Source organism: Mustela erminea, chromosome 8 (genome assembly GCF_009829155.1).
Source record: "Mustela erminea isolate mMusErm1 chromosome 8, mMusErm1.Pri, whole genome shotgun sequence".
NCBI classification, from domain to species: domain Eukaryota; kingdom Metazoa; phylum Chordata; class Mammalia; order Carnivora; family Mustelidae; genus Mustela; species Mustela erminea.
The window spans coordinates 92,466,901-92,481,353 of record NC_045621.1 but is presented as its reverse complement, the minus strand read 5'-3'; the positions used below and the strand labels follow the sequence as shown (position 1 = coordinate 92,481,353).

Below are 14,453 nucleotides of genomic sequence, written 5' to 3'. Positions count from 1 at the left end.
CGTCTTGTTGGCAGAGCCTCCCATCTTGAACAATTCTTCCTAATCAATAAAATACAGCTGGACCATGTGTCAGCAGATGCATATAAAAAAGAGTACTGTCACAGAGTGCCCAGAGAGGAAAACCATTTTTTTTTTTAATGTTTATCATAGAAAAGTCCACAAATGATGGTGGGTTTTGTGTTTTTTGTTTTGTTTTCTTTTTGTTTTTGTTTTTCTTTGTAGGAGGCTGCGCCCCTCAGGCACGTCCTGCTGCTATTCGGCAGTGTAATCCAGCCTGCAAAAAACCTTTCTCTTACTGTACACAGGTGAGTCCCGCGCTGAAGCCTCTAGACCTTTAACTGCTGTGTTCTGCATATGCTGGGGGATGTTTTCCGTCCCACAAGCTACAGCCCTAGCAGCAGTTCCATGTGCTCACGGTACCATCTAGAGGAATTTGCAGGAATAATCACAGCCATTAAGGATTTTTTTTTTTTTTTTAATAGAGCCATGTCTTAAGGCTATAGCCAAATCTGCCTTTCAGATAGTTAATTCATATTAGCTCTGCTTATCAATAAATGTTCTCAGTTGATTTATTCTTTCATTATTAGCTTTTCAGCTACCCAAATGATTTTGAAAGATCTTATCAGTGTTCATATTTACTAATTATTTAGTAACCTGACTACACTAATATGAATAAATTTTCAGTTCACTTAAAATAAGTTAAATATTTGCCTGTGGAGAAAAAGTATGTATGCACATGTGTACATTTTTTTTTTTAAAGCAGAGCTCTTTCTTCCATTCTTCTCCCTTCACTCCCATTTACCACTGCTCAGGAATTAATGCAGAATGTGCAGCGTATTCTAATCAATGACCCTCATAGGGAGCAGAGCCTCTATCATGTTCCTTAAAGAAACAGGTTTCTTATTATGTGCTGTTTCCAAAAATGATCCTGTTAAAAATAATTCAAGCACTCCGTCCTGTTTTATGGCTCTTTCACTTCAAGGTGGGTCAGTTCCTTCCACAGAAAAGCTAGTGCCTAAGCTTACAGAGGAGAAAAGAGGTCAACAACAACTTCTAGGCTCATCAGGTTTGCAAAAGAGGAGGTGTAGATGTCCACCAGCTGTCTGGATACCCTCTTGAATAAAACATAAATAAAATAGTATTTTATTAAAATACAATACAATAAAATAATAAAATAAACATAATAAAACCTTTTGCCTTGAGCTTTTGGCACATGTGATTGGCTACAGCTTTTCAGTTAGATTAGAGGTGATCTTAATCGTCTTAATTAGCTCTCTATTAAACATCATGTAACATCTTCAAATAAAATGCTGTCATGTCATTATTATAGGAATGCTGCCTTTTACTAAACAACGGCAATTATTAATTTTAATGTACTTATCTTACCTTTTCCTCTTGTAGAAGATGGAGGTGCCCTCCTTAGCTTTAGTATCTTTTGCTCCTTAACATCATGTGTTCAGTTAACAATCGATGACCCAAATGTACCGATCCTTATGGCTCACCCAGCCTTGAGTGGCTATATGAGACTAGAGTCTGTTCAAAAAATTTTAAATAGTTTCAGGTAAGGTGCCCCTACTGCAAACTCATACAGATTCATAATTTTATGCCCAACTTATTCTATTCTTCTCTATTGTCTTTATGTTTACTGGAGGACAGAAGAGCAATTATTTTCAGTTTCACTTCTAGAGACAGAGAGAAATCCTTGTTTGTTACATCTCACCCCAGCCAGCATCTTGGAGAGGTTCATTGTACATGAAAATGATCAAGAGTTCAGAGAAATAGGAAGGACACATTGTTACAGTGCCAACTAGGAATGTGTTATAGTGTGACACCGGGTTCCTCCAAGGAAGACTGTGGAACATGTGCCTTTGGTGAAGTCTTTTTTCTTTTTCTCCACTCAGGCTGCCCTCCTTGAGTGCAAAGCCAAGCCTGCATGCAGAGAGGTAGTTCAGACTAGTTAGTGATCAGTGGTAGAAGGTGGTAAGCACATTCAGCAGCTGACAGGGCAACAGACATCAAAGAGCACAAAGCCCAAAGGCGCTTCTTACATAATCCCTGTTGCTTTACTTCTCAGCATCAAGGGCAGCAAGTTCCAGTGAGTGGGCAGGAATTTCAAACATTTGCATTGGGGAGACAGGGAATGGAGGATAATTTGATTAAATGCCTTGAACACCTCTGTAAGGGAGAAAAGGATAGAATTGTTGCCCTCTGTTGACAAAGAATTGTGATTTCTTACTTGGAAGGCATGAGATCTGATGATGTCTTTAAGGTTGACTTTGGAATTCACAAGAAAGGAACTGCTCTGTTTTTCATCTCTTTTGCAACTCTATTGCTGAAAAACCCCAAATTGTCATAACACATCACACAGCTATTAAGTGATTCCAACTTTTACATTGTTCATTTTCATCACCATGTAACCAGAAAACTATTTTGTATGCTGTAGGGTGGAGTCTGCGGTTGTGAGAAGGGCTACAGAGAGATCATGAGGTCAAATGGTTTCCTGGATTACTGTATGAAAGTACCTGGCTCTGAGGAGAAAAAAGCTGATGTGAAGAACCTTGCGGGGAAAAACAGACCTGTGAATTCAAAGATACATGACATTTTTAAAGGATGGTCACTTCAACCTCTTGATCCAGGTACATTGAAGAGTAAGAAATACACATTTAATAGAGGGACATCGGGGTTCCTATTGTCACCACTGATTACGACATTTATGACATTCTTTAGAATGGAGGGAAGGAGTAAAAGAGGAGAGACGAAAGAGGTGATGTGGTCCAATCCAAGGTTTCTCAAATCTGAATGTCATAAAGGGAGAGTCCCTTTCAATGTAAAATGTTCTCCTGGATGGTTGAAGAGAAGTCTCTTTCAACCCCAGTCTACGAGCTATTGAATTGAGTCCCCATGATACTAACCTTTAGAGTTATCTTTTCATTGTAAATTACCTCTGCAAAAGAGAATGCCATTTTAACTGTGAATATATGTGTATAATTGAAATTAAAAGCAGAAGTTGCCTTAGATCAAGAACCTGCAGATACCTCAGGAAATGCTGAGGGATGCTATATGGTTTGAGAAACACTGGTGGAACAGTAAAGAGCCTTAATTTCAGAGACAGACCTTGACATCAAAACTCAGAATGTCCCTCTTTTGTGATTGAGTGTAATGTCTTCATCTCTTCAACTGATTTCATAAATGAGGAAACAGGTCCAAAGACCCCTACCTTGCAGGCGTGTTGTGAGGTTTATCACAGTGTTGGGCCTGTAGGAGTCAGGAATTAGTGGTTATTAAGGAGAGGAGTGAACGTTAGAAGCTTTGTGTAACCTGCAGTTCTGGGCTGGTTGTATTGAGTCAATGATCTCATTAGGTTGCAAAAACCTAATGATTTTGAGATTAGGAGTCTGAAACAGCGAAAATGAATTTGACTAAGGTTTTGTCACTAGTAAGTGATAGGAAGATTTGCAAAGCAGGTCATAGAATTTGTCTCAGCTCCCCCCTTACAAAGCATGCTGAAAATGAATGCAAGGTTCTTGGTGCGAATCATACATACCTTTGCTAGGAAACAAAAATGCTAATAATAACTAAGCAAAGAGGCCTGACAGGACGTGGAGAGGGAAGATGTAGACAGAGCTCACGCAAAACATACCCTGAGAATTCCTCTCAGACCCCAGGCCTCTGTGTATCAAAAGCATCTTAATGATATGCTTAAATGAAGCAAAAACCAGAGCCCGGGCCCAAAGGAAACTAGATCTAGGAAAAACCAGATGTACGCTCCTCAGCCAACTTTTCAGGATGCCCACAGTATCTTATTCGCTGCTGATTCTGCTTTATATCTGGGCAGGCCATGGATTTTTTAAACATCTCATTCATTTTGTTACTAAATGAGCAGTAGCTTTAAATCTGAAGGAAGGGTAGTAGGAAATGTAGTCAGGCTCCCCCATTACCTGTAGCCCCCAGTTCAGGAAGAAGAATTAGTGTGAGATTCTAGAGAAATGAATGCTCAAATCCACAAGTGAAGTCCTTAGCCTCTGGGGGCTAATGAAGACATCAGTGGCAGCCTGGATGTGAATACATGTATGTGTATACTTTTTTCTCATGATAGTATAAATTGGAGCAACTGCTAGGAAGACATTTAGGCAATACACCTCATACAGTTTGACCTAAAATTTGTTTCCTAAGAGCCCATCATACAGATATATATATATATATATATATATATATATATATATATATATGTCTACTAAATAATGTTTGTTACAAGTGTTTGTTCTAAAGTGGAAACAATCTAAATGTCTATAAACAGAAAATGGAAAAAGAAAATGATACAATTATCCAATATGCTTCATATTAAAAAGAATAAGACCTGTCTTCTGATCTAGCATGGGAAGTTGTTTCTAAAAAAAGTATAATTCGGGCGCCTGGGTGGCTCAGTGGGTTAAGCCGCTGCCTTCGGCTCAGGTCATGATCTCAGAGTCCTGGGATCGAGTCCCGCATCGGGCTCTCTGCTCAGCGGAGAGCCTGCTTCCCTCTCTCTCTCTCTCTGCCTGCCTCTCCATCTACTTGTGATTTCTCTCTGTCAAATAAATAAATAAAATCTTTAAAAAAAAAATAAAATAAAAATAAAAAATAAAAAAAGTATAATTCAAAATATGTGCCATTTGTATCCCTCCCCACCAAAAAAAAGATGTATATATTTGTATGCTTGTACTCGAACGTCTGCTTATACAAAAGGAAACTCAACTGCTAAAGGAAAGGAAAAGGGTAACAGTGGTAGCTCCTGGCTTGGGAATTGAGAGAGGGTAGCAGCACAACTTATTTTTCATGACTTACCTTTTCTTCATAGTTTGATCCTGTTCATTATGTTATTATAAAAAGTTATATTCTTTTTTAAGTAACATGGACCACATACCTCTACACTGGGGATTTCAAAGTTCTGGAGCCTCCAAATACTTCAGCTCTGTGAGGTTTAGGAGTAAGAAGATGAAAGGTGCTTTCTCTCTTAGCGAAGACTTCCCCCCACCCCCCAAATGTAAAAAACTCAGAAGTGGGGATTTCATCATTAGTGTTTCAAAGAGATCAGAATCAAAGCTTTGTTAAAAGTTTCATGACCGTAGAAAAACATAATTACTACATTGAAACCTCATTCTAAAACCTGACTGAGGTTTTAAAGTGTCCTGTAAGCAAAAACTCTAATGGGGAGTGACAATATAATTGAATGTAATTGTGATTTTATTCCAAACAAATGTTGATTACCATAGATTTTGATTGTTGTTCACCCCACAGAAGCCTTTCAAATAAGATGCTGATGATTTTTTGGACATGCAGTTAATTAAATTCATGTAGTGTAATGAATCTTCTGTGTGTGTGTGTGTCTTTCAGAAAGGAAGGCTGTTCTTGGGAACGCTCAAGCATTCGACGGTGCTCACATAAACAGAACATAGAAAACCATACTTACACTCAAGTTGTACATAACAGTAAAAATCACAAAATAGATCAGACTGACGTGGTTTTATTTTTCTTAACTCTGGCAGATAGGGCATAAAAATAATGTCTGTGCTTTTACACGCGTGGTTATAATTTGACATAATTTAGTGAGTTTATTACTTTTGGGCATTAGTTTTTGTTCACTCAACATCAGGTGTCACCAAAGTGGTGACAGTAATTTGCTTTGCCTACAGGATGGCCTCTTTATTTTTTGCTTCTCTTGATGTTGTCAAAATGTATTGCGGTACTGTCTGTATTGTATATATGAGACTAAACACACATAAAAATACATTTAAAATAGCCTGACAATCATTAGATTTTATGAAGTAATGATTACTGGTGTGTTTGCCATTGTGAAAAATTTGATAGTCTTAACATTTTACATTTTCACCTTTGTCGGATGTTTTCTAGCTGTTGCATGTGGGTAGTTCCACTATGATTGTGACTTATGCCAGTCTCAGAATTCAGATGATAAATATTTCAGATGAGAAGACTTTTGTATGCTAAGCTTGTTATTTAATCTCTATCTTAAACAGATGGCCGAGTAAAAATTTGGGTTTATGGCGTCTCAGGTGGAGGTTTTCTTATCATGATTTTCCTAGTATTTACTTCCTACCTTCTTTGGTAAGTACTGACTCACAAAACATTTATATTCCATGTTCTGATCGGTGATGTGTTTTACTAAAAGATCCTTGGCCATTATCACTGGACCCTTTACCCACAAATAATTATCAACAGTAGAATAGTTGAAATCACTTATCTTTCCCTTCCTCATTTGACACAACCTACTTTTAATCAGAAGGTATCAGAGGGAAATCACTAGTGAGGATTTCCCCATTTTAGTATTTTGGTTATTTTTCGCTTTGACTTTATCTTAGCATCTCTTAGTACCTCCTGGGGACTGATACTTGGCTCCCAGTCCCAGTGATTCTGATTTTATTAGTCTTGCCTTTGGCCGGGTCATCTGGATACTTAAAGGCATCCCAGGTAATGCTAAACTGAAGTTAATGCTAAGAGCTTTTACTCTAGAAAATTCTAATTCTTAAATTGACCTATCTTGACCCATAGGTTCGAACAACCAGTTTAGTACATTTTAAATAGTAGAGCCAGGTGTTTATCTACCTTGACCAGATGTAAAATCTTCTGTCAATTCCATTTTGTAAGGGACTTATTCCTAAAAATTTATTATTCTCAGAAAATGATAATTGGTTTACTGTACAGAATGTATTTTAGTTGATGAGCTGCTCTTAAAACTAGCCAGGAGTAAATACATTTGAATGTTTCCAAGTGTGTTGAGAATATTTTATTAGCTTCCAAGCAAAATTTCTAAAGGATCTTTTTTTTTTTTTTACTTTCATGAGATCAAAGTGTTACTCTACCTTTTTTCTCCAAATTGAGATGTTTATATTCATCATCTATTAAACTATTTCCTTGAGAATTTTTACCCAGGTTTTAATCTCGATTCAAATCCAGCCTTTGTACATTTTGCCTCAGATTCTGTTTCCAAGGTTACACAGGTTTATAAATCTTTGCCCTGGATCAGTGAAAATTAGTGAAGAAAATAAGATGACTTTAATTCTTTCTGCCACCTCTAGTGCTAGAAATTGGATTTCTATCCAACTACTCTTTCCATAGAGCTGTAGTAAAAAGTAACACCTTTGGTTAGTCCTTCACCCTATAATCAAATGATCTGACCAATTTTTATGTCTCGATAAATTTTGTGTGTATTCTTAGATCCCGTCGTAATGAACAAATGTGAAGTTGAAAGCTTTATATGAGATTCGGAGTGATAGGCTGCATTCATCAGTGGAACAGATTAGAAAAGAAGGAAAAGGTCTTACATTGCGACAAAATATAGGAAGGTTAACAGACGAGAAACTTCTCTGAAAGTAATGGACCAACACAGTGCAAGGGAATAAGATAGTCTGTTCTTCTTTAAAAACTTGGATGTACCACACTTGTTAATTTTTAATCTCTTAGGTATTCCAGGGTAGAGGGAACCATAGGATTTAGAATTGGGGATGTAGTAATTTGTAGTAATAGTCATTAAGTTTGCCTTTTAACATTTCTGTAGTCCTTCAAAATTAAATATTTATTGAGGCCCCCCTCTTTTTTTTTTTTTAAAGATTTATTTATTTATTTATTTGATAGAGGTGACAACTAGGCAGAGAAAGAGGAGGAAGCAGACTCCCTGCTGAGCAGAGAGCCCAATGTGGGGCTTGATTCCAGGACCCTGACACCATGACCTGAACCGAAAGCAAAGGCTTAACCCACTGAGCCACCCAGACGACCTGAGGCCCTTTCTGAATGACTCTAAACTCGGGGGATTAATTAGGTATATCACTGAATCCTGGAAACAATTTTCTAGAAAATGTAAACATCAGTGTAATTTTCCCTTATTTTAGTGACCAGTACAGTACAGTATTTCTCACATCTATTTTTTCTCACATCTATTTTTTCTCAGCTTCAGTGCTTGACTTCAGTCCTCTCCCTTTAGGAGTAGCACAATAACTATATATCTGGACTCAAAACAAATGTTCCTTTCGTCTGTCTACAGCCAAATTGGTCTTCCTAAAAGCCATATGATCAGCCCCTCTCCTACTCAGACACCAGCGTTGGCTTTCTTTGACAACAAAATGAAAGTCAGGTTTTGGCTGCCTAACCAGCCAACTAAAGTCTTCCACAATTGAAGCCTGAACAATCCTTAAGGCTTCCTTAGTTTCCCTATGCCTTAGATAGTCTGCTGTGTTGGATAGGCCAAAATCACTTTTTCTTACTGAAGACTTCCTTTTAAATTACCTCCTTTATAAACTCTTAATTTTGATAAAGTGGTACCTTTTCTGCTGGAATATTTAACCCATGTGTTTAGTTCTAACTCCCAACAATCCTGTATTAATTAGTTCATTATAACATACTCCTTTTCTTTTGTAGAGAACAAAGCTTGTGTCCATCTTTTGGATTATTTCGTTATTGCTTTCACCTCCCTTTCCACAGTCAGGTTCAGTTTTTCAAGTTTACCATCTTCACGTCTAAGTTATTGAGATACAGCACTTTTAGTTTGTGTTGCTGTTTCATAAGTTTTATTCAAGACCCCATGTACCCACTGAATTAGGGAAGTTTACCATTATATCTGTACTGTGCATGTATATTTTTGATGTCTATCATGTATTTTCTGTATTACAAATGCTTCATTATATGAAAAACTTCCAAGTACTGAATGTACTTAATGTAAAGTACCGAATGTACTAAGTAGGGTACTTACAGTGTTACCTTCTAATTTTGCAAGGATGATTCTGGTTCCAGGGTTTCTTCCTTCTATTCCATTCATCTAGAATGAATTTTCATGTTTAGCTATTGACACTCTGTTGCTTCTTCCCAGTAAAATGCAAATGCCAGCATTTTTCCCTTAAACAATCTGGAATAACTTGTCCATTCCTCCTCCTGTCTAGCTCTTGTCTAGGCTGTGATTATAGTTGTTTCTTAAATATCTCCCTCCTCTACCACCTCAAGTAGAATAGTGGATGAATAAATATTTTACATAGGTTGCCTTTTCAGACCTCACAAAAATCTACCGAGCTGTTACTCTTATTGTACCCATTTTAAAGCGAGCTAAGTTATTTCACTTTTCTGAGGATCACTTATCTGAGGTCATGAGCCTGGTAAAATCACTTCTAGTGGTCTAGGCCCAGAGCTTTACATGCTTTCCACTGGTCTTCTGGTGTGCAATTTCTTTCTCTTGAGTGACCCTAAAAACCCTTTAGGTTCAATGCAGTGGCTACAGTTTTCATATTTTTTTAGAGGCTCCTTGTTTCCCAAGTAAGCTATAGACCTGGAAACAAACCTATTGATATCAAAACACCTACCATTTCCTGTTACACAGGAGCTGCCTAGAGAGTCCAAATAGATACTTTCATGGCATTTTCTTCTATTAAATAGCTTGCAGAGGAGTTAGATGATGACAGTTTTGGAGATTTTATATTTTCTCCCCAAAATAAAAGGCTTAGGACAAGAGAACTGCTGTAATATGCCAGGCCTTAGGTGTATACTTTAGATGAAAGCAGTTTATAATAAAACTTAGAAATGCTTTTGAGAAAATATAGAAAAATCGTCTTCTTAAGGACCACTTCGTTCAGATACAACCCTTTGTACATCTACCATTAGTGCTCGAAGTTTTTGAAATATTACTGATGCCCCTGCTCCCCTGGCAATAAAGATCCATGAGGCAATTTAGCGAAGACGAGCGCTGGGTGAGCCTGTAGTCAATCTAGACATAGTGCCAGAAAATTGCTCTAGATAACTCCAGCATATCCAATCTCCGTAAATGGGCCATCTTCGTGCCCACGTTTCAGAGTAGTGCACCTACTCCCTGAGGCTCCGCCCTCATGAGTGGCTGCATAAACCAAAGACCATTTCAGGTGTTCATCAAGCTATTTAATCTCTCCTGGCCTGGGGATGGGTCCTTGGGGCTTGAATTCAGTGGTGCTGTTAATTTCCCGCAGTATGCCTTTTCATCATCAGTTTGTTTTTCTGGCTTCTTGGGTTTGTCCTTTGCTAAAATGCAAATGATCCCAGAGGAGGTCTTTTAAATGTGTGTCACGCAATGGTCTCTTACCGTCAGTGTGCATAATAGCTTTATCCCTGTGCCAACCCTGGAAGTGGTGGTGGCTGTCAAGAGGGCTCCATTAGGAAGAGTTATGAGGTGACACCTCAGTCCGACAGGGAAGAATAGTGTGATGGATTAGAGATCCACCGTGGGTACAGGATGAGTGGTGGTGGCCCATGTGGCAGGCATCGGCGGGTCCTGATTTAGTGTGAGGTGGTCACACCTCTCCTGATACCAGAGTTGAAGAGAAAATGTATTTCTTAAGGGGAAAGTGAGTACCGGTAAGGGAGAAAGAAAAGAGAGCAGGGCCTCTCAAAACAGGCCTTCTAGTTGCTGACTTTGCTACGAACAGCTCCTCTCCTCAGGCATTTTTTAACTAGTCAGGAAGATTTGTAAAGTCACAGCTACCCAGCATATACGACCTTACTCAGTTTACCAGCATTTAAGAACTTTCAAACTCTAAAATTTCTCAGATCTCACATATTCATAGTTATGATATTAGTAGCAGTTGAGACGTTACCCAATTTGAAGTGATTCATAAAAAATGAGGTCTTCATCCAAATGATCCCCAATGCATTCCATGGCCCACAAGGATTTAAGGCCTATGTATTAGGAGACCCCTTTCCTTTTCCATAGTCCCATACAGGGAACTCATTCATAAACATATCTCTAATACTTTGAGCAGAATTTTATAGGCCCAACAAACAGGCTGGCCAAGTTTAGCTGTCTCCCAGGCAACAACAGTATCAAGATCCAGCCATCTCTATTCCTCTTCCCCACTCCCCAGGGATCTTCTTTCATTTCTCTTTGCCTGGTAGCCCTTGGCAAATGCTAATTAAGAAAAGATGGTCAAGAACTATTTGGAAGCACCTATATCTCTTCCCGTTCTCTTCCTTTCTCCTCTGAAAAGACAGGAGGTGCAGGATGGAGAAGATCCCAACTATCATTTCAGATGAACCCTCTTGTATTAAGACAACCTCCACTCTCATCAGCACCACCACCACTGTAGATTCACAGCTGTCGTCTTTTTGGTTGTCCTAAACTGTGGTGTGATCTCTTAGTACTTCTAAATGCTACAGATTAGCATCCTCTGGACCTCATTTCAAGCTGGGTCCATTCTTGATGCTAGAGTCTGGGCCAGGCAGTAGAACTAGAGCCACCGGAATATGCTTATATATAAAATTGAATATTATTCTAATCATGCAGTGAATACCCTTCAGAGAAGCACACAATCAGAGAGTTGGCTTCCAATGGCAGAGGATGCCAGAGCTGGTTTCTGCCTGTCCTCAGCTTCCCTGGTTGGAAGGTGTCTGCCTACAGCCCATGCCCAGCCCTCAGCATGCACTGAGTCCCCACTGCACCCCAGATGCCAAGCAGGAACACGGATAGGATCTGTGTTAAAATCATTTTTAATTTCTTCTTTTTGTAATATTCATTATCAAACCAAAAAAAAAAAAAAAGCTTTAGAACTAGGTGATACTCTCTAGGCTCATTTTAATTCTATCAGGCATCTCTTTTTGTGTATATGGTAAAATTCACATAATACAATGTTAACCATTAGGGGAAAGAAGCCGGACAGAAAGGCCACATATAGTAGGACTCTACTGTATGAAATATCCGGATAAGAGATGGAAAGTTAAGTGGGTGCCAGGGGCTAAGGGTAGGGGAAATAGGAAGACAACTTTTTGGGTGCAGAGTTTTTCTTTGGAGTGATGAAAATGTTCTGGAACTAGATAAGATGATGGTTACGCAACACTGAACATACTAAATGCCACTGAATTGTACACATGAAAATGTGTTTTTCTAAGTTCAAAGTATAAAAATTCTTATGTTCGGAAAAAAATGTTGTGTCTACCACATGCCAAATTAATGGCATGGATCGTGCACTGAAGAGGTGAAGGGCCTGGGCGTCTGTGTTAGATGTGTTTAAATTTCAGCCTGAGCTGCTCAGTCACTTGGGAGAAGGTAAGTGACCTCTCTAGTCCTTCTCTGTAAAAAAGTATTGACCCTAATGCTCTCCCCACCCCCTGCCCAGGGTTGTTCTGGATTTATTGAGATATTTTATGTAAAATGCTGAGCACAGGGCTTGGCACTGAGCACACTTTCAATTAATGATAGATGCTGCTGTAAAATAACTTGGAGACAAGGCAAGAGTTGGCAACACCAAAGAACTGGGCTCTGAAGGCATGGCAAAGCAAAGGCACTGAGGAAGGAAGAGAAACAGTATGGTAGGGGTGGGGTACGATGAGATAAAATTCAAACTAGCAACCTTCATAGACTGAGTTTTACCCATACTAAGAAACAAAGTATAATGCAGGTTGTTTTGCCCCACATCTGGGCCATCACTGTATGATTTGCCCAGGTTGGTCAATTTCAGATTCTCTGTGAGAAGGAAGAGCAGCCCTCCCTGACCTGGCAAAGTTGTCAGCCTCAGGTCAAACAGAGACCAGGCGAGAGTGGCTCTGCATGGTGCAGGATCAGAGAAAGTTTCCTAGCAGACTCTGGTGACATGGCATCCAAATGTCAGGTTTTAGGTCAGAGCAGAAGCGAATTAAGAACACCACTAGGGTAAGGCAGAGGAGTCTGGCTGTTCCAGCTGCTCTTATGAAATATCTCTGATAGGAGGGTCATGGTAGCTTAGGAATTAGTGAACAGCATCTGGTTGCATTACTGAGTATAAACAAGAATGAGAAAAGTAGCTCTCTACCGAGTTCATTGCTTCCATGAAACCATTTTTAAGATTTTGAAAAAAACGATAGCTTGTCCTTAAAATATACAAGTATTCAAAAAAGAAACCCACATGTTCAGAGCACTCAATCTTTTGTCATTTAACCACATGAATTTCTATACCTTGTAATTATCTTTGGCAGATAAACAGAGCTCTGTGAACCTATATCTGAGGAATTCTTTTCCCTTTGCAGCAAGAAGCCAAAACCACATCAAAGCACACCTCCCCAACAGAAGCCTCTGACCTTAGCCTACGACGGAGACTTAGACATGTAACCTGAAAAAGAAATCCAAATGTAGACATCAACTGCCTTAACCGCTTTCTCTTTTGTAGCTCTCAGACTTCTCAGTTTTTTGAGGAATCTCATGATGTGATACATTGGGCAGAATACAAATATTGCAGAAGTAATATTTCCTCAACTTCATTTGAACATGGAGTCAAGGATTCTTAGGTCTGCCATTTTGCTTTCAAATTGTTTGTGGGTGTGTGTTTAATTTTTTGATTTTCCCAAGGGTCCTGAAAACCCTTCTCTTCCTGTTTGGAAATGGGAGGAAGAAAACATGATGGAATTCCCACAGACTTCAGTAAACTTTATCTTCAGCAGCATGATGACAATCTGGAGGAAAGTCCAATCAAGGCATTTACTGTAAATGATGAGCCTGACACTGCTTTGTTATGCACTATATTAGTGCAAGTCTTTATTCTTCCCATATTTCAACACTGAGTTTTCTAGAGTTTACATTGGTTCAAAGACTTTGAAATTGGATTGCCTATTTTCATGAACACAGAGAGAATGGTTTACCATTTCAGAAATTCTCTGAGTTTTTACCTTTAAATATTGTATTTTGTTTTGTAGCCAGGGGGTGATGGCACTTCATGGGTTGCATTTATTGAAAAAAAAAATGGTGTGGGCATAACTGCTGGTCTAGATGAAAGCTAGGTGGTTGCTGAATGAAATATGTATTGAGTGTTAGGTGATTACATTGGAGAGTGAGGTAGATTATTTGATTACTAAAACTATTTTAACAGAAATTTAGCCATGTAGATATAATACTATACCATACACACAGGTTATTCAGTTTAATGATAACAAACTCTGCTTTTGTAATTTCAATTTTCTTATCTGAATATTTATAAATTCTTTTTTTGAATTTAATTATCTGACCTCATTTAATATACATCAAACACCAATCCTGTTTGTAGCAAGTCTTGCTTTTATAAGGTTTCAATAATACCTAAACACATTAAAGAGCTGAAACCATTTTATGAAGATAATTGTTTGTAATTGTAGATGTTGAGAGTAAGAAGGTGCCATCTTGTGGTATTGACTTGTATTTATAACAAATAAAGTGCTCAAGAGACTGAGATATTGCCTATTCTAGACTTATTCACTTATGAAATGCCCTTGCCTTGACAAAAAACAGTTTTGCTGTCAGTTTCCCTGTGTCACTACTGTAGGGGTTGACAGCTGAAATCACTGCCGGAGAAAGGGATTCTTATTCCGCAATCTCAACACTATCAAATACACTATGAAATAGAGCCAACTACAATTCCACAGAGTAGCTTTGAAGGAATATTTAAAGCTCAGCTAACACTAGAACCAAACACTGATATGTCAGTGTCCTCAGAAAATGGGAATGTTAG

The 14,453-nt window shown here is 38.5% G+C and overlaps 1 protein-coding gene across 3 annotated transcripts in view; it reads left to right on the top strand.

Moving 5' to 3' along the window:
- THSD7B (thrombospondin type 1 domain containing 7B) overlaps nt 1-14,242 on the top strand; it is an 855,837-nt gene extending 841,595 nt beyond the window's left edge. The window contains exons 26-29 of one of the 3 annotated variants that reach the window (XM_032353821.1): nt 223-305; nt 2,444-2,636; nt 6,015-6,102; nt 12,952-14,242. In XM_032353821.1, coding sequence (XP_032209712.1) covers nt 223-305; nt 2,444-2,636; nt 6,015-6,102; nt 12,952 — 365 coding nt within the window. In that variant the 3' untranslated portion in view covers nt 12,953-14,242. The remainder of the gene's footprint in view (nt 1-222; nt 306-2,443; nt 2,637-6,014; nt 6,103-12,951) is intronic. The other 2 variants (XM_032353819.1, XM_032353820.1) reach the window with 2 other exon arrangements.
- Nucleotides 14,243-14,453: the final 211 nt, after the last annotated feature.